Genomic DNA, 24,335 nt, shown 5'->3' with positions numbered 1-24,335 from the left:
TCCATGTGAGGAATGGTATCAAAAGCCTTCAAGTGTGGGACTGCAGTAGGGTGGCTCACAGGCAGAAACGTGTGTACAGAGGTAGGCTGTTGGATATATTTGAGTAGGACTGGAGCCATTGTGACCAGATACTGGTTTTCTGCGTATTTTTCAAGTAGAGCAGTGCACTTAATTGAATTTTTTTTTTCTTTTCTTTTTAAACTTTGTGGACCAAACGTGGGAAGGGAAGAGCGACTTCCCAGGCTAGTTGAAAATGCATCCAAGCTGCCACTTCCTAGGGGACAAGTGGGTTCTTCCTTCCTCCCAGGTGAATTGTTAGGATGAATCCTTAGGGAGGTGAAGCGTGGCCGATGCAGGTGATACTACAGAGAGTCCATGCTGCTTTTAAGCTTGGCCGAGCTTCTCGTGGACCGAAACCCGGCACCGAGGCGCATCCCTCTCCCAGCCAGAAGCGACGGGGGACTCGCCCGGAGAGCGAATAACTGAATACCAACGGGGGCCAAACCTGCCTCAAAGCGCCGGGCAGCCGGGACGGGACCGGGGCAGGTGCTGCGCGCCCGCGGAGCCGCTGCGAGGGGGGCGGGCGGGGCGCGGTCTCCGCCCCCGCGGCCCCGCCGCTGCCGCCGCCGCCGCTGCTGCCGCCGCCGCCGCCGGGGCGCCCCGCGCTGCCGCCGCCGCGCTATAAGTGCGGGCGCGGGGCGCGGCGGCCGCCGAAGATGCGCTGGCAGCCGGGGCTGCGCGGCGCCCCGCCGCGGCCGCCCTGCGCGGAGGAGAAGAAGAAGAAGGAGGAGGAGGAAGACGAAGAAGAAGGGGGAGGCGGCGGCGGTGGTGGTGGAGCGGGGCGGCCGCGGCGATGAGCCGCTCGGACGTGGCGATGCAGCAGCCCGCCCCGGCGGCTTGCGGGGCACCCCGCTATCTGGCCGCGCCCGCGGCGGGCTGCCCGCAGGTGAGCCGCGGGGAGGGAAGGGTTAGGCTGGTTAGAGCGCAAGTCGTGGCGGTGGGGCAGGCTGGGGGGGGCTTTTTGGGGAGCCTCCCTCCCCCCGTCCTTAGCGGGCTGCATAGCGCATCGCTGGCTGGCCGGGGCGGAGACCTCCGCCCCGGCCAGCCAGCGATGCGCTATGCAGCCAGCGATGCGCTATGCAGCCCCCGGCCTGATTTGGAGATGCGGGGAGCTGGTGAGGGTGCCCCAGAGCAGCGGAGCCGGGTAAGACCTTTTATTAAAAGAAAAATGATTTTTTTTTCCCCCAAATTCTTGTATTTGGGGGTGGGTGTTGGCTTGCTCGGCTGGAGCGGGGAAGGGGGAGAAAGTTATTTCTTGCCTTCTTTCCCCCCCGCCCCTCCTCTCCGCCGTCGCTCCTTACTTGACGAGCCTCCCCGCTCGCCCGCTTTGCCGGCGCAGAGCTGCACCTTTGCCGCCCGCTGGTGCGGTGCGGTCCGCGGGCGCGCACAGGGGCGGAACCTCCGCCCTCCGCCGGCGGGAGGGGACCCGCGCTGCTCCCCGCGGACGGGGCGCGCCGCGCCGCTCACCCCGGCTCTCCTGGAAGATCGGCGCCGGCGAGTTTCCAGCTGAATTTGTTGATCAGATGTATTTTTTTTTTTTTTAAATGAATCAGGAAATTCTTATCAGGCTGACAGCATTTTTAGACTATGCAGTGCGTGGGTGAAGTGGGACTAATATTGACTTGGCCCTAATGTAGTCATCTGAGAATACATTTTTTGGTTGTTGCTGCATTCCATAAGGTTTTATCATTATTATCCATGAAGATTGTTTTCTCCGTACATGGGAAGTGACCCCTAATATCAACTTGCCTGGGAGACATGAATATGGGCTAAAACATTAAAATTCCTATCGCGTGTTAGCGGTTTTTTTCTTTATTGTTGGGAGAACGAGCGCATTTGCAGAAATGATACCCCAGCGAACTTTTCCAGGTTGCTCATGTTGTTCACTGTAAACACAGGCTCTGGAAAACTTGTGAGTTTTGTCTCTTGCAGCGTGCCTTCGTTACTATTTCTTCTCTGATCTAGGTCACAGCTTGCAGAACCTTCCATCCATACAGTAATTTTCCTTATGAACTTTGGATTTGAATATCTGGAGCTCCAGTTGTTAGCCTGCACGATTTGGAGGGAAAATAAATAAATAATCTCGAATAACTTGACTCTGACTAAGAGACCTAGAAGTAGAAAACTGCAATTGAAACTTTGGTGAACTTTTTGGCATTTAACTCTGTAGGTGATTGGCTGTTATTTCTCTTCCAGGTCTGGACTGTAGAACACGTAGTACGTGAAAATGTCTTAAACGATCGTTAGCAGCTGTGTCACGCTCAAGTGCAATTGCTTTTTATTTTTAAACAGAATCATTAAGTCTCTCCATCAGCTGAAAGCGGCACCATGTATGAAATGTCCCAGAGGCACCCTAATGGATGCCCAAGTTTCTTGAAATTTCATTTCAAATAAACTGAGTTCTTGTGGCTTATGCTATTTAAGAAAAGTGGAGGTAGACGTGCAAGGCAAGAAACATAGCTCTGTTGAGCCAGTACAGCTCATGAGTTACGGCCAGCACAATATATCCCACTACCACCAAAAAAACATTCTAAACCTTGCTATCCTACGTGTTATTGACCATTTGTTTTAGTTAATCCTGCTTGTGCCTATTTTACTGAAATATTTGGAGCTGAAGGGTCTTCACAAACTGGTCAGATGTCAGACTGGAAAACTGAGCTGTGGTTGCTGAACTAAGAATGTCGCACCCTCTAATTCTAGCAGCTGCGAAATTCAGAGCAGTTTACGTATTTTCTCTGAATCTAATGCTTTTTAAATTAAAAAAAAAAAAAAGTAAGTAAACATAGAATGAACTCCTCATACATCTGTAGTTGTAGTGGAAAGATTTGTTGTTTGGGTAACGAATGACGTTTTGCAAGTCTGTTTCTTCAGAATTGTCCTGTCAGGGACATATAATCAACTGGTAAAGAGCATAAGAAAGAAGGATGAAGAATCTCTTGCCAGGTTTTTGTTTCTTCTTACACATGTGTTCAACATGTAAAACACTCCTGCTCTCTTCGTGAGGAGGATGACCATTTTAAAGAATGATGTTCTTTGCTGGAATTAAAACTCTGGTTTAAAAATAACAGAGAGGAAAGATAAATTAGTGGAATATCTTAAAAATAAAGCTCCTCATTGGAGCTGACAAAGTGGAGCTCACCCTTAAAATATCCGAGGACTCCATTGAAGAATTTTTCAGTGCTGTTGTACTACTCTGATGTCTTTCAGTACCCGGTAAAATGTTTTTTCTGAGAGAGAAAGCTCCTCCATGCTGTGCTCCTGTTGGCTTTCCTTTTCTTCTTGGTGAGAGGAGGTGTAGGTGTGTTATTCTAACTAAAGCTTGTGCGTCTTCATAGATATTTGTAATAAATCTGTCACAAACATGTAATTGGTTATGCCAGCTTTCGGTATCAGTTTTACGTTCTTTAAAGAGCAAAGCAAGCTCCTTAGCTGTGGGGTTGCCGTTGCAGATGTAGAGGCTCAAGTTCTGGGCCACGGCGTCTCTCTGGAGAGGTAACCTCATCGTGTTTCTATAAGTCATGTGCTGCATACGTGGGTCAGGAGAAGTGTCTCCAGCAAGCTGCTAGCATTGTGTCACGGCTCTGCAGTGGAAGGGGTTTGAATGTTTTTGTTTTTTTAAATAAAAGATCTTGGATTGTTTTTAAATGATGGACTAGCATGCACTCGGGTTGTGCAGAAGTGACATCTTATTATTTTTTTTTTTTAGGGGATGGTCCATCATGCTTTTTTAAAGTTCTCCCACTCTAAAGTTATTCCCACATTTCTGTATCTGTAGTTTTCACTCCCTTAAAATCAGCGCAGAACAGATTTTTGCCTTGCACAGAAATACAGAATTTCTGGAAGCTTAGCTTTCACCAATCTGTAGCCAAGACAGGACTTGCTGGCAAATTAATTTAGATGGGATTTTTTTTAAAAGCGCTTAATGGACTGAAGCCTGAATTCCTATTGAATGTTAATGGCAGTGGAGGCTTAACACCTTAGATCTTTGAGATTACTGAAGTCCAGGGTGTTTGCTGGAGGGAAGTAAGTGGAGCATGGATATATACATGCTCACGCTGTGCCAGAAGAACTGATGAAAATGGGGTGTGGCCCTAATTCTACAGATAAATCGGGGTTTCCGTATTCCTTTGCCAAAAGACAGAGTGAGTGTGTGCCGGTGTTGCAATAAGAACACGTTCCTGTGCGTGGTAAGGAGCCGTGCCTGCGCGAGTGTAAAGCCCTGCAGAATGGTGAAATTAAAATGCTCTTCATCGTATGCTTTCCTGAGGGGCTGTGCAGCTGTAGCAGTAAGTTTTGGCATTCCTATGGGTTGGGTGAGGAATGGGTGTAACAGAGCTCCTCGTTAGAAGAGACTCTGGAAACACATAATAAGTGAAGAATCCCATTGTATTCTTGGCGCACGAGAAGCACTGTGACGGCTTGCCGTGCCCTGTCAGTTGCGGTATAGCAAGCTGCAGAGTTGAGGCGAAGGTAGGATTCACCTTGGCTCACTAACAGCTGAGCTTAAGACCTTTGAAATGGGAAGTTACAGTAAATGGTAGTTTTGGAATTTCTCCATGGTATGCAGATGTAAAGAGCTAAGCCAACACCATCCTTGCTAAATCAAGTCTTGCATAAAGAGTTGTGATATGTTCAAGTCAGACTTTCTGCTGGCAGTGATGTAGACAGACTTTTTCCAGATAAGGGCTTGTCTCCGTTAGCAAATTAGGTCACTAACTCAACTCTTCTTTCCAAACTAACAACATTGCAGACAAGGACAAGTCGCGTTTAACGTTGTGTCAGCTGGCTGTAGCTAAACTCTAATTCATGTACTGTAACTTAGTTTTTCAGTAAAGTTCTTTGTATCACATGCTCACAACTTTGAGGACAGATTTATTATACTGCTTATACTGTGTGGCAGTCTGCAGTATTTAACACAGCAGGTAACAGCAGAAGATAACTTCACATTTAGTTTTTGTAGTTCAGATGCTTTCTCAAGGCTTGTTCTGAAGCCTGGTGGTTGCCCTACTACTGAGTTCACTGGAAACTGAATCAGACCTATATAATTCACCTTTCAGAATTGCAGGATGTTAAACTTGGATTAAGTCTTGCCCTGTGTGGGGGCTTTTGTTGTTTTGTTTTGTTTAATCCCATGAGACACTGCTGATTTAAAAAAATTGGCTTGCTTTACTTTGTTGTTCTGATTTGGGACCAAATTCTGTTTGATCTTCCTCTATCTACATAAAAATAGAGCTTTAGACTTTAATGGTACACCTCTGTTTAGATGTACAGCAAAAGATGTATAAATTTATTCTTTTTCTGCTACTTCCCCCCATCAGCAGAGCACAGCGGGAGCTCCAGGCTCTACTGCTGCAAATCCAGCGGCTCACCTGAAAGCAAGCATGTGGCTTTGCTCTCGGCTTGCTCGTTTGCGAGGGTAGAAGTTAGCATTTCATGTTTTCAGGGCATGCTGTAAATACCGCTTTCAGGCCCAGCATTCCATGCTCTGATTGCTTGAAATTGTCTTCTTCCTTGAATACTTTCTGTGTTATCAGTAGGAGCCTGCTTAGCAGACAGCTCCACAAATGGAGAACTGTCCGTGATTTGCCTGGAGTTTGTTGCTGAAATTCCTTCTCAGAAGCTTATGTCAAATGACAGCCTTTTTCTCAGGATAGGGTCATATAGTGTTTCCTCACTGTAGTTATTCTTTATTTTTGGTTCCTGTTCTTTCTCTCATAATGGAAAATCTGTAACAGGTGGCCACAGGCACACCAGACTTTCATGCTTGGGAACATAAAGGACCATATGCTGTATGATGGCACGTATGGAGATAATAAGTTGTAGGAATAGGCAACCAGCTTATATGTAAAATAAGAGCTGGCCTAAATTTTCGATTCAAATTTGGCTAAACTAAAACTTTCTTCATTCTCAACTGTGCTCAATTGTTTTTCTGTTTTGCTGCCTACTAGCTGGTTTCAGCTGGACGTGAATTTTTTTCAATTTGCAAAGAGGAATGTTCTGACATTTTTACCAGACACCCTGGGTGAGATCCGGGACCCTTGAAGTCAGTTGGAGTATTGCCATTGGCTTTAATGTGGCCAGAATTTCACTGCATGAGAACCGTTTTGCTTGGTTCTGGATAAGGCATGGCAGAAAATAACAGGCATCTTCAAGACGGGGGTTTTTGTGAGATTTTGGACACACTTATCTAGCATAAACCTTCTCTGTAGTATTGCCCTATTAGTGGTGGTTTGCTATTGACCTTTAGTTTCCTTTTGTTAGACAGCTTGCAGTAAGAGTTCAAATTCTATTTGGAAGAGCCTGTTTGGGAATATATGAAATAACAAAAATAATGTTGGTTTAAGCTGAATTCAGCCCATGCTGTACAGCATTATTTACACAGAGGTTGTACCATTCATTCTTCGGCCATGAACTTGGGTCTATTATCTAAGCTGGCATCGCGTGCTATAGACATTGGATTTCTGTATTTCCCAGTACACTAAGTGACTTTTAATTTTATATTCTGTGTTTTGGCCAAGATGAAATTTTGTGTATTTTTTGTTTTGTTTTTCAGAGGCTGCTTAATCTCAGTCTTTAGTTTTTAAGGAAGAGAGATGTGAAATTTGTGAATATATGAAAGTATTGAAGATCTGAACATAGGAAAGAAATAACATTGTGTTTGGTCAGAAAATACTCTTTGTAAAGATCTTACAGATACTGTTGGCTGCTTAAATATATGCAAGAACTGTTCGTATGAAAAAAGTACAAGTGAAACTGGTGTAGCCCAGATTGGTTATCAGAAATCTAACCCGTTTTGTGTGTTAGTTTTGTTTTATTCCTCCCCCCCCCGATGCTGGGACAAATTCATTTAGCAGTTGATGATCTTACATACTTTGCCACTCACACAAGTGCAGTCAGAAATGCTGTGAGAAGATTACTGTTAAGGTCAGAATGAGTAAGATAGAATCTGTGTGCAGGCAGGTATTTTAAGGGAGCTAGGAGGAGAAAAAATATTATTAAAGGATGTATACAATGGAAAGGATGTATCTACATTGCATACAAGGAAAACTTCTTGAGTCACTTTATCTCACTGTAGTCTCTTACTTAGAGTCCTGTAATTACAGGCTGACAATTTCTTCCTGAAATACAAATTAAGTAGATCTGTATCAGATCACAGGCTTGATGCAGTTTTGAAAAGTCTTTTAATTTGGAACTCTCACCCTTTGCAAAAAACTCGCCACGAAACACAACTTTTCACTGTAAATAACTTCAGTCCATTTAACAAGGCCTTGTACTTGTCCATCAGTACTACTGTCTTTTCTTTTACGTAAAAAACCAAAAAGTCAGATTTGTTGTTTTCAAAACCAACAAGTGCTCAGAATATCTTGTAATGACTGCCCATGGACTGGAGGGGAGGGAAGAGAGTTAAAATGGAAAATGAATTAGATTCTTAGGCTGTGGAAGAGGGAACATTCCTGCACAGAGAAGCGACTCTGGAGATAAATTTTAATTTCCTGAGCTCCAGTCTCTGTATAGGAACATTGAAAGACTTCCTTCCTGATAACCAAGTCAAGCCAGGGGCTATATTAAACGATGTGTTTCTGTATATAATTGCATGCTTGTATATGTATTTGCATACTCACAGTATAAATACAAATAATGTACCTACAATGATAGAAGTCAACTTTTAAATGTGTTGCATGTATTCAAGGTCTGGCATATACACTGCACCTGAGATGTTGTAATATATCCATATCTATTTAGACTCCTATAAAGGATGTCTTTCATACTTTGCCTCTACATAAAAAACAAAACCCAACCAAAAAAACGAAAATGAAAAAAACACCCTCCCCAACCACTTGTCTTGCATTTTTAAGAGGATCTGAGTTATGGCGCACCTTTAGGAATGATCAAGTCCCTGAGGTAGATGTGTTACAGATTTCTAATGCATGTATCTCTTGTATATGCAATATTGTTATAACCATTTCTGTCTTACTAAGGTCTCATCATTCCGTGATTACTTAGGCAACACTGTGAAGCTCACTATGAGTAATATCTGAGGAAGCATTTCAGCAACAAATATTAGGAGAATTTTTCTTTCTTTACAGAAGGTACAAAGCATTTACAAAAAAAGTATAGATCACCCCCAATTTTGCATTTGCAAAAATTAGTTTGAGCCTTAGGATATGCTTCCTTTTAGCAATTAGTTTCTAGCAAAATTGTTTTAATTTGGTGTTTCCATCTTTGATTCTTTCTTTTTTTTAAAGTGAATCCCACAGTTTTTCTTTATATATTATAGGATTTTGGGATAAACCTGTATGTTTAAATAAGTAATATTGTGCTAAACAGTGCCACGGTATAACTTGCTTTGTGAAGCACAGATTTACTTGAATTCCAGACCATTGTTTAGATATCCGAAACTGAAAAATACAATTACTTACATCCTTCATTGCAGTTTGTGTAACAGCATCAGAATTAAAGGTATTACTGAGCTGTTCTATTTTTATCAGTTAACCTACTGTAATGTCGGATACATTGCTTAATTTCTATGAGCTTTTAGTATTACAGGTTTTAGTTCCACTTGTCAATAGGTCTTTCTTACAATTAATTTTTCATAACCTTTCATAATTAAAAATTAGCCACTGGGTATCTCTTTTTTATCATAATGAGAGAATTTCTATCGGCTTATGTGATTTTAGAAAGCACTGAATGTAAATATATTGATGGTGTACAAGATCGGAAAATGACCTTCAATTATTTCTAAATCGGACAAGTCTATTTATTGTATAAATGGAACTTTATAGACTGTGTGGCTGTTTAACTTGTTCTTTAGAACGACTTTGGAAAAAGGGAAAAAAGCCATAAGCTTAAAGAGATTCTGATGGCGCTAAAGTGTTGCCAAGCAAACCATAAAAGATAAGTCAAACTGTAATTCTATAGAAAAATCTATGAAATACTTCTACATATGTGCTGTAGTTGTTCTGGGGTTCCTGAAGCTGCTTGTGTGTAAAGTCAGCTGTGGAAATGGCTAGCTAGCTAAAAGCTATGATTCCTGCAGCTTGACTGTTGTGGGGAGATTTTTTTTTTTCTGTGAAAACAGTTGTAAAGTGGAACATCTGAAAAATATGTTCCATGCAAAATGGATCTTCACACACATTTATTTTGACATTTAGGTTTGATTTGAGAGAGAGGGAAGATTCTGAAATAGCCATTCACAGATGGCTTGTGCATTTTTTTTTTTTAATATGCTTCTCTGTGTTTTTGGTTTGGGGTGGATTTTTTTTGCATGTGTTTGCAGACTTGTCAATCCCCCTCTTCCCCCAGATCACATGTTTAATTTTTTATGACTTGAATTTTTGTCCTTTTTTCCAGAAGCTGATGTTTAAAAAAATAAAAAGAAAAAAGGAAAAGGGGCAAAAAACCTCCCACCCTAACCCCCCAAAAAACAAAAAAACCACCCCAAACCAACCAAACAAAAAAAACCCCTCAACCCCCGTCCCCCAAACCCTACTCACCACCCTAAGGTATACCTTCCTATGATAAAAATTTTCTTGGAAGTGAGTGAGAATTAATGTATTTTGTGGACTTTGATAATGCACTGGAAAATTTTTTAGGAAGCACCAAATTCTCCCATCTTTACGCCTTCTGCAATGAGTAGATGTGGGGAGTCTAGAGGGCCATGGGCTTTCGACTGAAGGAGCACGGCCAACAAAACCTGGTGCATGTTCAGCTAGACGGGTGAAATGCAGGCGATGTATGTATCTGGCCACCCTTCTGCAGGGCTGGACTCGAGCTCTGTAGCCTTTACTGATGGGAATATCCTCACTGGGTGGGAGTCAGGAGTGAATTGTTAGAGCCTGAGTGTTTTCTTTTGAAGGTGTTGAGTGAAAGCTGTTGCCGTTAAATTGTGGTTGTGACACGTGCCTGAGAAGCAGGTCCATCTGTGTGTGAGGAGTAAAAACTCTGAGTGGCACTGGTAATCTCTTCTTTGTGAAATGTTGGTGCAAAATATCCCTGTATTCCAACTGTAATTATGAAATGAATATTCAATGTATTCAGTTATTTTTCTTTAAGGAAATCAGATGTTGAGCTTGCACTGAATGCCATCAGTGATACATCTCTTGTTTTGTTTTTAATCCCAGAAGAAGTTAGCTGTATACAACAAGATGCAGGAATCTCTGGAAGTGACCCTTCCCAGCAAGCAGGAGGAGGATGAGAAAGACCAGCCTGCCGAGATGGAGTACCTTAACTCTCGCTGCGTCCTTTTCACTTACTTCCAGGGAGACATTGGTTCAGTAGTGGATGAACACTTCTCAAGAGCTTTGAGCCAAGCCAGTAGCTTCAATCCAGAAACTGCCCTTACCAAGAGCAAGGCAGGGCTGAGTCCTCTGTGGAGAGGTAAGAGGAGAAGTAACTTGCTGTCTGTGGTGTGGCTTTCTCGGTTTGTGTCGTGGTAACACATATTGCATTGCAGCTGAAATTTTGCTCCTCTGTGAAGGTGGAAAAATCCCCCTCAAATTTGAAAGAACTGAGTTGCTTCTTGGGGTTGAGTGATCTAAAATATTAAAAGGGGAAAGAGGTGCCAAAGGCATGGAAGAAGCAGGCATCTCCCCCTCTTGCCATAGCCTGCAGCTCCGCCAAGGACTGGAAAGAACAGGGCAGAGCTCATATGGCTTCACAAATGTCTGCTGCAAGGTTGGAGGTTTACTTTTAAGCTCTAATTATGAAACTTGGCATGTGAGGCAAGAGCAAAGCTGTTTGGGATATTGGCCTTGGACGTGAGGAGACCCATGCAGCCTTCTCGGGTGACTTTGCCAGGCGATTAAGATTCATCGACGGCTGCTTTCCAGGTAGGGAGGAGCCAGCACAGGCTGGAACAGGCTTGGGTGCAAGCCCTGGCCCACGTGGCTGCAGCCATGTGGTTTGGTGCATTGCAGCCTGCTCACGGGGGAGATACATCCATCACTACTGGCTTCCTGTGTGTAAAATGGGGACGATGTACTCTGCTTCCCAGCAGGGAGTAGACACGTGGTAGATGCTGTGAGGCATTTGCATACTGCTATAACGCTTATGTTTTGTAATGCATGTAAGCATGATCAACGTAAAAAAGAGCAGATCTTGCCAGATAAACTAGGTAGACCTTATGGATAAGATTTCAGAATTGGTGACTGGAGAAAGCGTGCCAGTAAGACGCCATTTCCCTTTTGTTGAATGTGGCAGTCTGGGTAGTTTTTCAGATCCACAGCTGTGTTATTTCTGATCATGTCCTTATGTGGACTGGCAAAGGGCTGTGAACTAAGTGTTGTGAGCAGTGGCCTTGCATTGGGTTGACTGAGAGAGATACTGTGAGGATCTTTGTAGGGGGGTGGTGTTCATAATCAGCGATGTTTAGGTAAGAGCGTATTGATGAAAGTCACAGATAATAAAGAGAGACAGGATTTTTGGAAACCGCTGTGAAGAGAAAAATAGCACAGAAGGGCTTGCTTTCCAGAAGGATGATGACAAATCCAAGGAAGTTTAAGCAAAGGTCAGCACAAGCGGCTAGGGAGCTAGAGGAATTTATGGCTTGAGCCGGGACCATTAATGTGAATGGGAAATTTTCCGTCGACGCGACTGAGAGCAGGATTGAACCTATGCTTACTAAAAAGGAGACTGGAGCATTTATAAATGGCCCAGACAGGCTATAAATGTTTTAGAGATGGGATCAAAGCAGTCCCCAGAGACCCCATGCCTACAGCAAGCCCTCTGCACTGAGCGTCGAGACATACCATGGGTGGGGCTGTGTGTCTTCTCTTTGGCCTCAGACATACCTTGCTGTTTTTCCCTGGCTCCCCTTGTGGTTGCACAGCCCTCCCCAGAGGGCTCTGCAGGGGACGCAGTGGCCTGGCATAAGGGTTCTTCAGCCATGCTGCCTCCTGACCCAGCGTGCCCCTTGCCATCGGCAGGGAATGGAGGTCTGCATGTCCTAAAAGTCTTCTGGGAATAAAGTAAGGGGATATGCCCTCTGCCGTCACTGCACCTGCTGAAGTGGTATGAAAATCCCCAGGGAGGCTGCAGGGCAGGGCTGTTTGGTTCTGTATTGTGGATGCTGAGAAAGCTGAGGGTATTTGCTTCTCCAGAGCAGAGAAGCTGACAAGAATTTTATCAGGCCCAAATGAGTTTCTGAAACATGCCTGCTTGAAAAAAGTGGGGAAGGAGCGATGCTAACACCTTAGTCTTCTGGTTCATGTACAGTTGTCAAAGATGCTCAGTTACAGCAGATAGATGGATGTGAATTTTTATCCCATTACCTAAAGAAGTTAAAATATCATTAGCTTGAAGATCTTTTTGTAAATAACCTTCATGGGTAGCCAGAATTTTTGTCAATAAATTACTCAAAGATTAAAAAAAAAAAAAAAAGCTTTTGCATTTGCAATAGCTGTTTTGGAAGGTACAGATTTAAATGGAAAGTGTGTGGGCATGAACTGGCTACTCAGCTCACTGCGTTATTTCTCCTTTACCTGAAAGGAGGGATTAGTAATGCTTTCTGCTTTTTTTTCGTCTTTTTGTGGGGCTTTTTAGTGTTCTGATGGCAGAGCAAACTGTAATTTCATCATTAAGGTGATATTGTCAGGGTTGTTTTTTTGTTTCTAGAAGGGATTTTGCTTATGTATAGGAAATGGAACCTGTTGTCCTGAAAAGATCAAGTTTTCGTCTTTTATATGTTCAAAATACTGATCAGTTTAGGCTAAAATTAACTTCAAAACTGACTTTTTATAAAATATATTTCCCTACAACAGGCTCCGGTAATATGGACTTTGAATATTCAATTGTAGGTGTAGCTACCTGAAATCTTTTGCAGGAGCTAATGAAACTAATGGTACCTTGAAACTAGTGTTACCTTAATGGTATTTTTATCAACATGTTCTTCCTAGCTGAAAGGGTTAGGTTTTTTTCTTTTTTTTTTTTAATTTTTTTTTAAATTTTATTTTATTTTCCCTCCTTTCTTAACTGAGAAGTAATGTTGTACTACAGAAAATTCCATACATTGTCTTCTTTACAGCATGTGCGCTTTGGCATATTTTCAGTGCATGTTGGCCAGCCACCATGAACATTTGCATTAGTCACCACTTCGTGGTATCCGAGATGTTGCCATCTCCCTGCCTCCCTGTACTTAGAACAGGAAATTGTGGTAACTGTAGTATCTTTCCTGGCAGACAATTTTTGTTAAATGCCTCTTTCCCCACTCCTGAAAGCCTGTGGAAGCTACTCAGATTATTTTTATTTCTTTCTCAAGGACAGTGCTGAAATGACTGTTTCTCCATTGCCATGTCCCATAAAGGCCAGGTATCTGACATGATGGTATCTGTAAAGATAATTGGTTGTCCTCACTGTTTTAAAGGTGGGAAGGAAAGGAGATACTTCAAACACCGTGGAAATGTGTGGTGGTTGGGGGTTGTGGTTCAACACAGATGGTTCTTGTTGATGGGGTTGCTGCACACTTAATATTTAGTAGCATCCTCTGTGAGCACTCAAGGTGGATGAATTTTTCTTGCATGTTCATATAACCTGAATGGACCCTGTATCTCCAGTGACATGACTTGACCTTGACCAGTGAGGTTGGTCTCTGCAGTTACACTCAGTGGTCTCTCGGCGGGGGCTGATCCATGACAGTTTCTGACAGTGGTAATGGCTTTGTGAAATGTGCGCAGGTTTGAAAAATGGAGATGACCAAACGTGTTTTCTGTGGCCTAGGCCTTCTGTATGATTGGTAAAGCCAAGCTGGTATGCAATCTGGGGTGAATTTGTACTGGCAAATCCAGTGGTTTCAAGTGCTCTCTCCTGGTATTAAAGTTGTCCTGCAGATACTTTGTGGTTTTCTGTGCTTTTTTGAAGTGAGATGGTTTGGATTTAGGGCTTTTCCGTACAGATAACAGCCAGATAGTTTCCAAAAACTCTCGATTACAGAGATTAATTTTCCAGAATACTGGCAATGCCTTCTCAAGCTGTGCTCCTCTATTGAGCAGTGAAGAAAACAACAGACTGCACATGAAGAAGCTTGGTTTTGCTTTTTTTTGTCAGCCCTGCTGCCAGCACTGTAAACCATGTGCACTCTCCATCTCTGCCTAATCCCTTGTAACAAGGAACAATTTACAAACAAGGAACAATACCAATTTCAGAGGGGTGCTGAGGCTTCTCTTATATGCTTGAAGCTCTCTCCAGTCTTCTAGCATGAATTACAATAGAAATACATTGCTAAAAAAAGCAGCAACCTTTTGAAGAAAGCCATGTTGGAGTACAGTCTGCTAGATAAGCTTGCAGCCTCTGAAGCGGTTTGGCACAGAGAAGTTCTCTGTGTTTATCCATAGTACACTTGCAAAGTTTATTTCCAATATCGGAAGTTAATCAGGCTCAATAAACTGCTAAATCAAAGCCAATTGATGTGTGGAAAAAATTTCTATGATTTTAATGGATTTTAAAACAGATACATAAGCGTCCTAGTGATGCAGTCAGAAAACACTTTTACAGTTCTTGTTTCCAAAATATTTTTGCATAAGCAAAGTTCAGAGGGAGGAGTGTTTGAAGAATCTGTTCATTCTCAATGGTGTCTTCACCCAAGTCTCATTCCAATTGCTTGTTAAACAAAGTAAAACAAAAGGTCATTTAAAAAAAAAGAATATAAATATTTTTGTAAATGTTATATGAGGAACAGAGGATTCCTCGCCTCGTCAAATATTAAACTTCCCTGGCTTTATTTCTCCATAGGCTATTTTTATGACTGTTCTTTCATCAGAGGTAAAGTCCTGAATTTTTATGCTTCCATCTTTGACCAAAAAAACCCCTATTTGAGCTTAGACATATTGCATGAAGCAGTACTTTCAAACATGACCTGGCAAGAGGATTGTGAGAATGGAGGTGCCAATACTTTCCTATACATCAAAAACACTAACTGCTCCTTCAAAAGAACAATTTTTAGAATGTGATTTCATAATGTAGAGGTATTGGAATCCATTTAAATGTAAGTTGAGCCCTAGCTGTAAGAAGCACCGAGTTTTTTATTTCTGACAAAAACTTCTTTCAGTTTCATAGATGATTCTGCTTGTCAGATCCTATTGGGTACAGGGCAACATGATATATTCGATGAGGGACTAACATAAGATGCATTAGATATGATCTTTATCCCATCAAAGCATGCAATTAGTTTGAGAAGATCTGGTATTCTTCCTTTAGCCAAATGTGTCATATTCTGCAGTGTGACCTGGTTCTCTGTCCTCAGAAGCATTTACAGCCAAAAGAGCTGTCTTTCTAAATGATGTGTTCTGGTCCAGTCAGGAGTTAGCCTTTCCTCGTAATTCCTGTACCAAGATCCTGAGAGAGCTGTGACTCTTCAACCTGGAGAAGAGAATTCTTCTCGGGGGGGATCTTACCAATATGTGCAAATACCTGATGGGAGGGAATGAAGATGATGGAGCCAGGCTCTCCTCAGTGATGCTTGCTTACAGGATGAGAGGCAACAGGCATGAATTAGAAATCTGAACACAAGAAAACAGTTGGGGTTTTTTGTTTTTGTGGGGTTTTTTTTTGTTTGTTTGGTTTTTGGTTTGTTTTTTTTTTTTTTTTTTTTAATTGTTGAGGGTGGCGAAACACTGGAACAGGTTGCCCAGAGAGGTTGTGGAGTTTGGATCTCAGTCAAAATCTGACTGGACACGGTCCTGCACAGCCTGCTCCAGGTGACCCTGCTTGAGCAGGAGGGTTGGACTAGGTGATCTCAAGAGGGTCCCCTCCTACATCAACTGTCCTGTGATTCTGTAACTGCTGGGGAAGCTTGAGTTCAGTGTTAGAAATTTGAAAGAGTAGAAAATCATTGTGCATTTTTTGTCATTAAATTTGTTGTTCAGCTTCAGTCATACTTCATTTCTCTCCTCTCTACCAGAAAGCTCAACAATTTCAAGCCAAAGGAGCAGTTTCCCAACTTCATTTTGGACCAGCTCTTATCAGCCTCCCCCTCCACCATGCTTAAGTGGAGTGCACCCCGATTTCCCTGTTACTGCACCAGGCACCTTCCCAACACCAGATCCCAGCAACTGGCCAGGACATGGCCTTCATCAGACTGCCCCGCCTCCTCCCCCTGCTGCATCTGAATCCTGGCATTATCCTTTAGCATCTCAGGTGAGCCCTTCGTATGCACACATGCATGACGTGTACATGCATCGCCATCACCCTCATCCACACATGCACCATCATCATCCCAGCTCACACCGCGACCCCCGGTACGGGTCCCTGCTGATGCCTTCAGTCCGCGCAGCCAGGATTCCCGCTCCCCAGTGTGACGTGACAAAGACAGATCCTGCTGCTGTCACCAGCGCTACCTCAGCATGGGCTGGAGCCTTTCATGGAACGGTGGACATTGTGCCAAGTTTTGGGTTTGACACAGGTAAGATGGTTCAGTTGTGTCTGTGACTTATTTTAGCAGGAAGAATTTGAGGAAAGAAGTGGAATCCCTGCAGCTGAAGCAGGGTTTGTTCTCAGAGTCTTCTCCAAATATATATCCAGGTGTGAATCCCTCCTGAAATTGCTGCCAGGGCAGACGAGCTGTGAAACATCCAGCTCTTGCTGCCTTTTGCTGAGAGACCTTTGTCTGCCTTGGTCCCATTCAAGCCAAATGAGTTGTGACATGATATGTGGTTTTTGGTTTAAATCTTGTGGGAAATGGTCAATTAGACTTCCATGTGGAAGCTTCCAGCTTCTTCAGCTAGTTCATATGTGCATTCATCAAAATATAGCCCCAATGAGGACTGAACTAATAACTTGTCAGTACGTAAGGATTGCATCTTACTCATCTAAATTGGAACAGATCAGCATTTCCTTCCTGTGTAGTATCCAGGTGTCACACAGAGAGGAGAGATGCTGGCTGAGCCGTGCTGACCATCTAACTAAACTTCCTTTTCTGGGGTCTAGGCTGAGGTCTGTGAATTAGATTCATTTTACTGCAGGGTCTGTAGCCATAGGACAGCCTCCATAAACTATGTCTGCATCTGCGAGCTTTGACTGGTAGCTCTCATCTCAGTCTCAGAAGCAGTCTAGCAGCCCTCACTGTTCATAGTTGCTTGCGATCAGGTGATGGGTGACTAACAGTTTCCAGCGGATCCATCCTGAAGCTCATATGCACTACTGAGGTCTCCTTTTTCTGCTTGGTATTTATCTGACCAGCAGCAATCCTTGTAGATTAGCACTTCTTAAACACGTTATGTTATTTATTAAGGAAATACTAGGTTTGCATCTCTCTTCTTTTTTCCTTAAGGTATCTGTTTGCCTGTCTTCTTGATAGCTCTAGCTAACTGATTCAATGTGTGAGAAGCACTTCCTTGCTTTGATCAAGTGTGCGGGGGAACACAGAATTGGTGGAGAAAAAAATGCTGTTTCTTACATATGAAATAACATGAACCTGATTATGACTGAGCTAACCTAACACAAATCTCTCTCTCTTCCCTTAATAGCAACTGGGAACCAATAATCTCTTCTAAATACCATGCCACTTGCTGCTTCAAGAAATTAAGAAAAAGCATAATAGGATTCTTAACACTGGACGATTTTATATCTGTTAATAACATTTCCAGCCATGCCAATGATAAGAGATGAATTACATTTTGTGCTTTTGGGTATAAAATGATAATCTGACAAGACTGGGATCTCAAGTTTTTCCTTTGACAAATTCCATAATGGGAGTGAGCTGCCTTCTCTAAAGCGTGAGCAAATTGTCACTGCCACTGGCAGAGGGGCCGAGCCCCCTGGTCTGACAGTAGCCCCAGCAGTCCAGCTCCAGAGCTCTGGTATTTGACTTACCTTTTGGGGGTGGAGCCAAGAACTGCATAAAGGATTGTTAGTCAGGAGAAACTACTACCTCACTTAGGTATGAGTCCAGCCTAGGCTGTGAGTTGTTTCAGTGCTGGGCAAGTTGGTTTGCTTACGGCTACTTTGTTGGTAGTAGTATGTATAACAAACCAGGTGCTTTTTTTCTTCTCTGTAGGAGCACAGTACCTCAAAAAGGACTGTGGGTCCTAGCACTGCCTTACAGGACTAATATAGCCTTTGCTTGGTGCTGCCTGCTTCTTGTGAAGATCCCTGTGGAGGGGTACAGTTGGATGCTAATTTTATCAGGATCCTGATTTGGCAGTGCTTAACAGTGGCTTGCATGTCTTGTAGTTGTCTACTCAGCGTGGGAGGCAGTGGAGAAGGCCTGAACTGTTAATTTCTGGCCCATGCCTGATGTGTGGGTTTTAGTCCATGAGTTCCTGTAGGGGAAAAGAAAGAAGGGAAATGTGTGACTAGTTTGCAGGAACAGAGGATTTCAGCAGAGCAATGTCTCACTTGTTTGTGACTATTCAAAATAGCCATTCACTGAAACACAACAGCAAAACCTTATCAGGCAGCCCCAGTTTGGCATGTAAGGCTTTGGAAACAAGGGAGTAAGCAACAAAACACAGCAGGTAGTGGTAGCCTGTAACTTTACATTTATTTGCTTTCTTACCCTGCAGACTCATCTCTCCTGTGCTCTCCAAGCAGAGGCTTGCTGGGAAGGGCAGGAAGGCTCTGAGTTCCCTTTTCAGCCTTGGCTGCAGCTTGTAGATTTGAGACAAATGCTTTGGTGACAGGCATTCGAGGCTGATCATGGTGAAAAGAGGGAGCTTAATGGCACCAGTGTTTTGCATGCATCTCAAATGGTGTCATCCCAGGGAAGGTGTGTTGTGCTGCAGGGGAGAGGAGGGGGCTGCTGAAGCACCACACTGAAGCATCCAGCACTCACCAGCACTGTCGAAGGTCTTCTTGCTCCATGTCCACTACAGGGGAGGATTATACTGAATAAGTCTCTACATCACACAGAATTTCATTACATTTAACTCTAATGGGAGACAGCAATCTCAACAGAGAGGCTAAAAACTGAAAAGCCTGGAAGAACGTACTGGCTTTCTGCAGCGTAGAAATGGTTTCTCCAGAGTAGGGCAAGGCCATAGTAGCAAGACAACTTCAGTTCTGGAAATCTTTGCTCATATATTCCTGGTGAATAAAAGATAACCTGTGGAGCTGTCAATATATCAGATTCCATGAGCTTCAGATGATTTATATTAAAAAAGCTCATTTGGTTTATATCTAGACATTGCTTTTCAGAGCTCTTCAGATATGAAAATGACACCACCCCCCCCCTTACTGTGGGTCACATTTCTTGTGCTACTGTCACATGCGATTATAGAAACATTTGCAAAATTCCTCACGCTGAATTATATGGAATGATAGTGTTGGGATCAGGGCAGGGTGGCTGTAATCTTACCCTCTTCCAGCTACATTGTTGCATCTCTGCCATACTAAGCCAAATATTTGATCTCATGAATGGATGGTGCTGAATCACTTCAAAGGTTAAGAGGGGGTTCCCCTTGCATGCACGGTATAGTTTGGGAATTTATGTTTCAGAACAGATTGTGTGGGACATCAGCGTATCGCCATTCATAGAGCTAACAAAGTATTGATCTGTCTTGCACATCTGTTTGAACTTACATGGTCCTATTTTAGAGGATGAAGATTTAGCTACCTGATTCCCATTATATGTGGCTTAATCCTCACATTGCATGCTGCAAATTAACTCTTTTTGGAAGCTTCTCTATTGGTACAAGTGGGATTAAAGAAAATGCTAGTGTACATCAAAAATCTCTTAAAACCCGTTATGGTTGTGGCTGCTAGTGTGCAGTGCCTTTCTGAAGCTGAAGTGCCCAAGCGATAATGCTCAATATAAAAGTATGTTTTATATCAAGCCTTGATATAAACACATTGCTATAAGCACAACATGTTTGCGCTTTAGACCACAATTCCCTGCCCCGCTGATGTCAAGCAAAGCAAGGTCATCCTCTAACAGCATTGACTGCAGTTCATGGCATGCGTACAGAGAGCATTGCTACAGCCATAATCCCACAGTGTTGGGGCTAAATCCTCATGTTTATGTTAAGGGTGCACAAGCCGAGTTCAGCACTGAAGACCAGGGAGGCAGGGAGGGGAACTGCTGTCTAGCAGTGGAGCTGATGGTTACGGCCATCAGTGTTTTCCTCAAGAGCAGGGCAGGAGGCTGCCCTTCACACCGGGCACTTCAGGTGGTCAGTCGTATCCAGCTGCGCTGGCAGCTGCCAGGTCTGCAGGGAGCCCTGTGGGGAGGAGAGCAGAGCAACTTGCCGTGCTACTGCAGAGCCTCGGAGGATATCCTGTCCTGCTGTTGGACAGATGTGCTGGAGGAGGCTTCCTGTAGCCCCAGCGCACTAAAAGCAGAGCAGGATTTTGACATATCTGAGGGCTGTAAGTCTATCTTAAAATTGAGGTGCACATCCTTTCTCATGCAAAATTATGCACACTGAGGTGCATAACTTTAAATTTAGGTGAATTCTCATCAACATCCTCTAGTCCTGGCTAACTATGGAAAGTCCACTTTTGGAAATGCCTGTACATCAGTGTGTCATGTTGAATACAGAATTTGAACGGTCAGTCTACTGCCTTCTGTAAAGTTGTCTCTGTTCACACACACCCCACAAGTTTGTCACAACTCATTAAGTTTGTTTAGATGTTCCCACAGAACCTGCATTCTGCTTGTGTGGCAGTTAGCTATAACATTGGTATCCCAGAGACAGGGGGTTGTGCCGTGTGGCAATACTGACTCATGCGACGCAAGCTGGGATTTCTTTGCAGGGAGGAAAATGTTCTTGCAGCAGGCTGCAAGTGAAAGCTTTTGATTAGCAGCAGTGTTGCACTTGGATGACATATTAAGGCTGCAGATAGCCTTGCCATGAAAGAGATGGGAATATAATGAGGAAAAGGCATGGAAAGTGTTCCATATTCAGTTCTGTAACTAAGGCAACTTTGGTTTTTTGGATTGTTTTCTGTGGCTGTTTAGACTTAATAGCTATACCTTAAACCTTCTTGTTACAGTTATTTCTGTTTGGTGCAAAGACCCCTAACTAGGAAGGTGTCTGTTCAGCTGGTTATTCCCCTTCTACCAGTTGCTACCATCAGGTGGACACCCTCTTAAACAGGTGTGCGTGTCATTTTTTTTTTTTTTTTTTTAAGCTGCTGGGAGCCATATAACCTGTTTCTCTTCTCATCAGCTTCCATTGCCTCTGGTGGCCTTTAGTACTCCACTGGTGAACTTAAATGACTTCCTTACACTCTGAAAGATTTCTGCTGTCTGACTCCCTCTTTTTTGTTATTGTTGTTGTCTTTTATTAAAAAAATTGTAAACAGCAGGGGAAAAATAACACAAAACTGTCATCGCTAACTTTGAGGGAGCTTCGAAGGAAGCTTACAGCAGTTCATGATGACTTTGCCTGTGAATGATGCTGCCAGGAAAACAAGTAACTCGTAAGCAACAAGGAGACATCCTCATTGAGTAAAGAGCCTCTAAACAGGTTTTTGTAGGCATGCTTTAGTTGAGGGATATCTCAGTTTTTCCAATCTAAAGAAACAGGTGCAAGTGCTTATGAAATGGAGCAGAAAGCCACTGAACAGGGTTTGGCATGCTATACCGGTGTGCTCTGCTTTCCCTATCTGTTCACTGCTGGACACAAGTGTTTGGACACTGCTTGGGAATCCTCACGTGGATAGAGCCATATGCTGTAATCTTTTATGTGACTGTTAATTGCTTTGTAGCTCAACCCTGAAATGATGTTGATCATCATTAAAGATTTAACTGTTCGTACTCCTAAAACAAGGAGGTGGTGGTCAGATCTGAACCTATCACGCCTATTAGGCTTTCTGAAAACATACAGGTCTTCCTTTGTGTTTCACTATGTGTTCAGATATGGAAATGAGAGATCCATGCCTAGCATGTGGATCTGTCAATTTTCACAGGTTAACGATCAAATGAACATGGAGCTTCAGTGGTTGCAACATCACTGAGTTCTGGAGTTGCACCTACTTACATTAGTAGTGAAATTCGCCCTAAATTCTTAGTGGATCAGGTAGTTGATGCATTGGTCTTGGTACACTATGTAGCAGGGCAATATATAGTATGACACAGAGCAGAGCATTGCTGTCTATATAGCAATGATGATTTATAGTGGGAAGTGCACCTTCATTTCACGAAATGTGATTTGTTTGGCTCAAAACGTCAAGGGGCAGGTTTTAAATCAGCAAGTCCTAAGTGCCTTACTACCTCTTAAAATACGTGCTTGCACCTCTCTCCTTTCTACTTTCCCTATAAATGAGCAAGAATGTATCTTCTTTGGGAAGTTTCATCCTCACCTCCCCCTCTATTGTTTGGATTTTAGGTATACGCCCTGTTGGGTGTAAATCTAGTGAAGATTGAATCCCTCTGGAGCAGAGAAATCCCAGATTATAACACAGGTTCCAAGTCTATAATGCTAGAGCCACAACACAGCACCACATTTATTAGATAGTCCTCACTTTTTATAAAGGAAAATGTTAGAGGAACTCATAACAAATGCAAGCTGAAAATCATTAATTTTTCCCATGTGGAAGCACTAGCCGTTCTTGGCTAAATATCTGACGCTCTGTAGGTGAAATGATTTGGGTTTTTTTACTTGCTGCGGGAACATTTTCCCTCTCTCCTCTGTAAGGTGAAATGCTGTATAAACTGTGAGATCCTAAAGTGTCACAGGCCTTTTCTAAAAGAGGTAGGGTCTGTGGCTGGCCCCTAACAGGAGAAATTATTCTGTTACATACTGGATTGTCTGTGCGGACCTTGCTGGAGGATTTTATCATGCCATGCCACGCTCCAAATGAGGCAAAACCAAGGAAGCACACAGAGGATTTTATCAGCATTCCTGAACTGCTTGAGCCAGTCTAAAACTTAAGTGTGGTTTAAGCTTATCCCACATAAGCTATAAAATTGGGAGCAATAGCAATGTTACTAACAAGTCCACTAGACTGGTAAGTTGTGGGATTTTTTTCTTTCTTTTTTTTTTTTTTTAATGAAAAATGTTTATCCTTATTTCAGTTGCTTGGGGAGGGGGAGGAAAAAGCTCTATCAAATTTTAAATTTTTTTTTCTCTTCTGAAATGTAGGTCTACAGCATCAGGACAAGAGCAAGGAAACTTCTTGGTTCTGAAGTCTGGCTAAATTAAGACCAGCTAGAGCTGGAGTAACCGTAGCAGAGCGGGCGATATAACAGTTGTTGACTCCTTCTGCATGGGGCAAAGGACACACATGAAGATGAAGAGCCAACCATTCTGGTTTTGCTATTGAGCCTTTTGTTTGTAAGGCCGTTTATGGGTCCCACAGTGTTGGAAAAAACCAAAAACCTAACTTTTCCTTCTTTCCTCATCTGAGCCTGCTGCAGCTGGGCAACCTAACTCCTTTCTGCTCCTTTAACAGTGTTTTGTTTTGTTCACCTTGATATTTTTATGAACAGTCTCAATTGTCAGGAAAAAGACTCTCCCTTGACACAGTGCGCCTCCTTTCAGGAATACAGTATTTTGTAGCTCTTTGTGCATCTATTTTTGTAGAAATACAGAAAGTTTGGGTAAGGATTGATGGGCTATTTTAGGATGACATATTTTTTTAAAAAAAATTGTAAAATTGTTAAGTTCTGTTTAAAGAACTTGCTCTCAGAGAAGCACTGGCAAAAAAATGTATAAAATGCTATTTTTAGATGTCTGTGATGTGTTTGTGCATTTTGGTTTTTTTGTTTTGTTACCTCAAATGTCTATCTTTCTTTTCTTTTTAAAGAGCTAAACCTTCCTTGTTTCAACATTACTAGATTTTGATGTTTTTGTCCTTTTGTTCTGGCTTAAGCAAGTATAATTCACACCTAAAGTTTCAGCCAAATATTTTTCCTGCTGGTGTTAGATTATAGTAGGGGTGTTTTTATTTTCTTGCTTCTAAAGGTGGCTTTGTGCTGTGCTGATTGTCAAAAACTTGCAAACACCTTACACCTTTAGCATGGACGTTACAGGAACTGCATTTCCAACCCATCCATTCTTTCAAAATGGACCAAATACTCTTATGGATTAAAATCAGACATGAGTTTGGGCCTCATCCATGATCCATTGAAGCTGTCGAACACAGTCCCCTATGGGTTATGTTTCAGGCCCTCATAGTGCTCATAAATATCAGTATACCCTTATTTTAACTCATGAGGCAGGACTTTCAGCTAAGCCATTTCAAAGGTGGTAACTTATAACATCAATATTCAGGAAAGAAATGTCAGCTTTATAAAAATGTGTGACTTGTGGAAACAAAATGTTTTCAACCAGCCTGATCTGTCTGCTGAGCACTTCAAGGAAAGTCCTGAAATTTTCAATTCCTGTTGACTTCAGAATCTG

General features: G+C 42.8%; 1 protein-coding gene across 2 annotated transcripts; it reads left to right on the top strand.

Moving 5' to 3' along the window:
• Positions 1–815: 815 nt before the first annotated feature.
• Positions 816–23,705, top strand: VGLL3 (vestigial like family member 3). 2 transcript variants are annotated; one of them, XM_082337854.1, is made up of 4 exons: positions 816–946; positions 10,182–10,437; positions 15,953–16,453; positions 23,076–23,705. In XM_082337854.1, exons 1-4 carry the CDS (start codon positions 854–856, stop codon positions 23,117–23,119), a joined length of 894 nt encoding a protein of 297 aa, XP_082193980.1. In that variant the 5' UTR covers positions 816–853; the 3' UTR covers positions 23,120–23,705. The 2 variants fall into 2 exon arrangements, with proteins under 2 accessions (XP_082193980.1, XP_082193981.1); XM_082337855.1 differs by lacking the exon at positions 816–946 and adding an exon at positions 4,278–4,346.
• Positions 23,706–24,335: the final 630 nt, after the last annotated feature.

The sequence above is a fragment of the Platalea leucorodia genome, assembly GCF_965183815.1.
Source record: "Platalea leucorodia genome assembly, chromosome: 2".
Lineage (NCBI taxonomy): Eukaryota > Metazoa > Chordata > Aves > Pelecaniformes > Threskiornithidae > Platalea > Platalea leucorodia.
This window is presented reverse-complemented; position numbering and strand designations above follow the sequence as displayed.

Coding starts and splice junctions, on each gene's coding strand:
- VGLL3 (XM_082337854.1), top strand. CDS start 854: ATGAGCCGCTCGGACGTGGCGATGCAGCAGCCCGCCCCGGCGGCTTGC. Junction 947..10,181: donor CCGCGGCGGGCTGCCCGCAG/GTGAGCCGCGGG, acceptor TTTTAATCCCAG/AAGAAGTTAGCTGTATACAA. Junction 10,438..15,952: donor GCTGAGTCCTCTGTGGAGAG/GTAAGAGGAGAA, acceptor CCTCTCTACCAG/AAAGCTCAACAATTTCAAGC.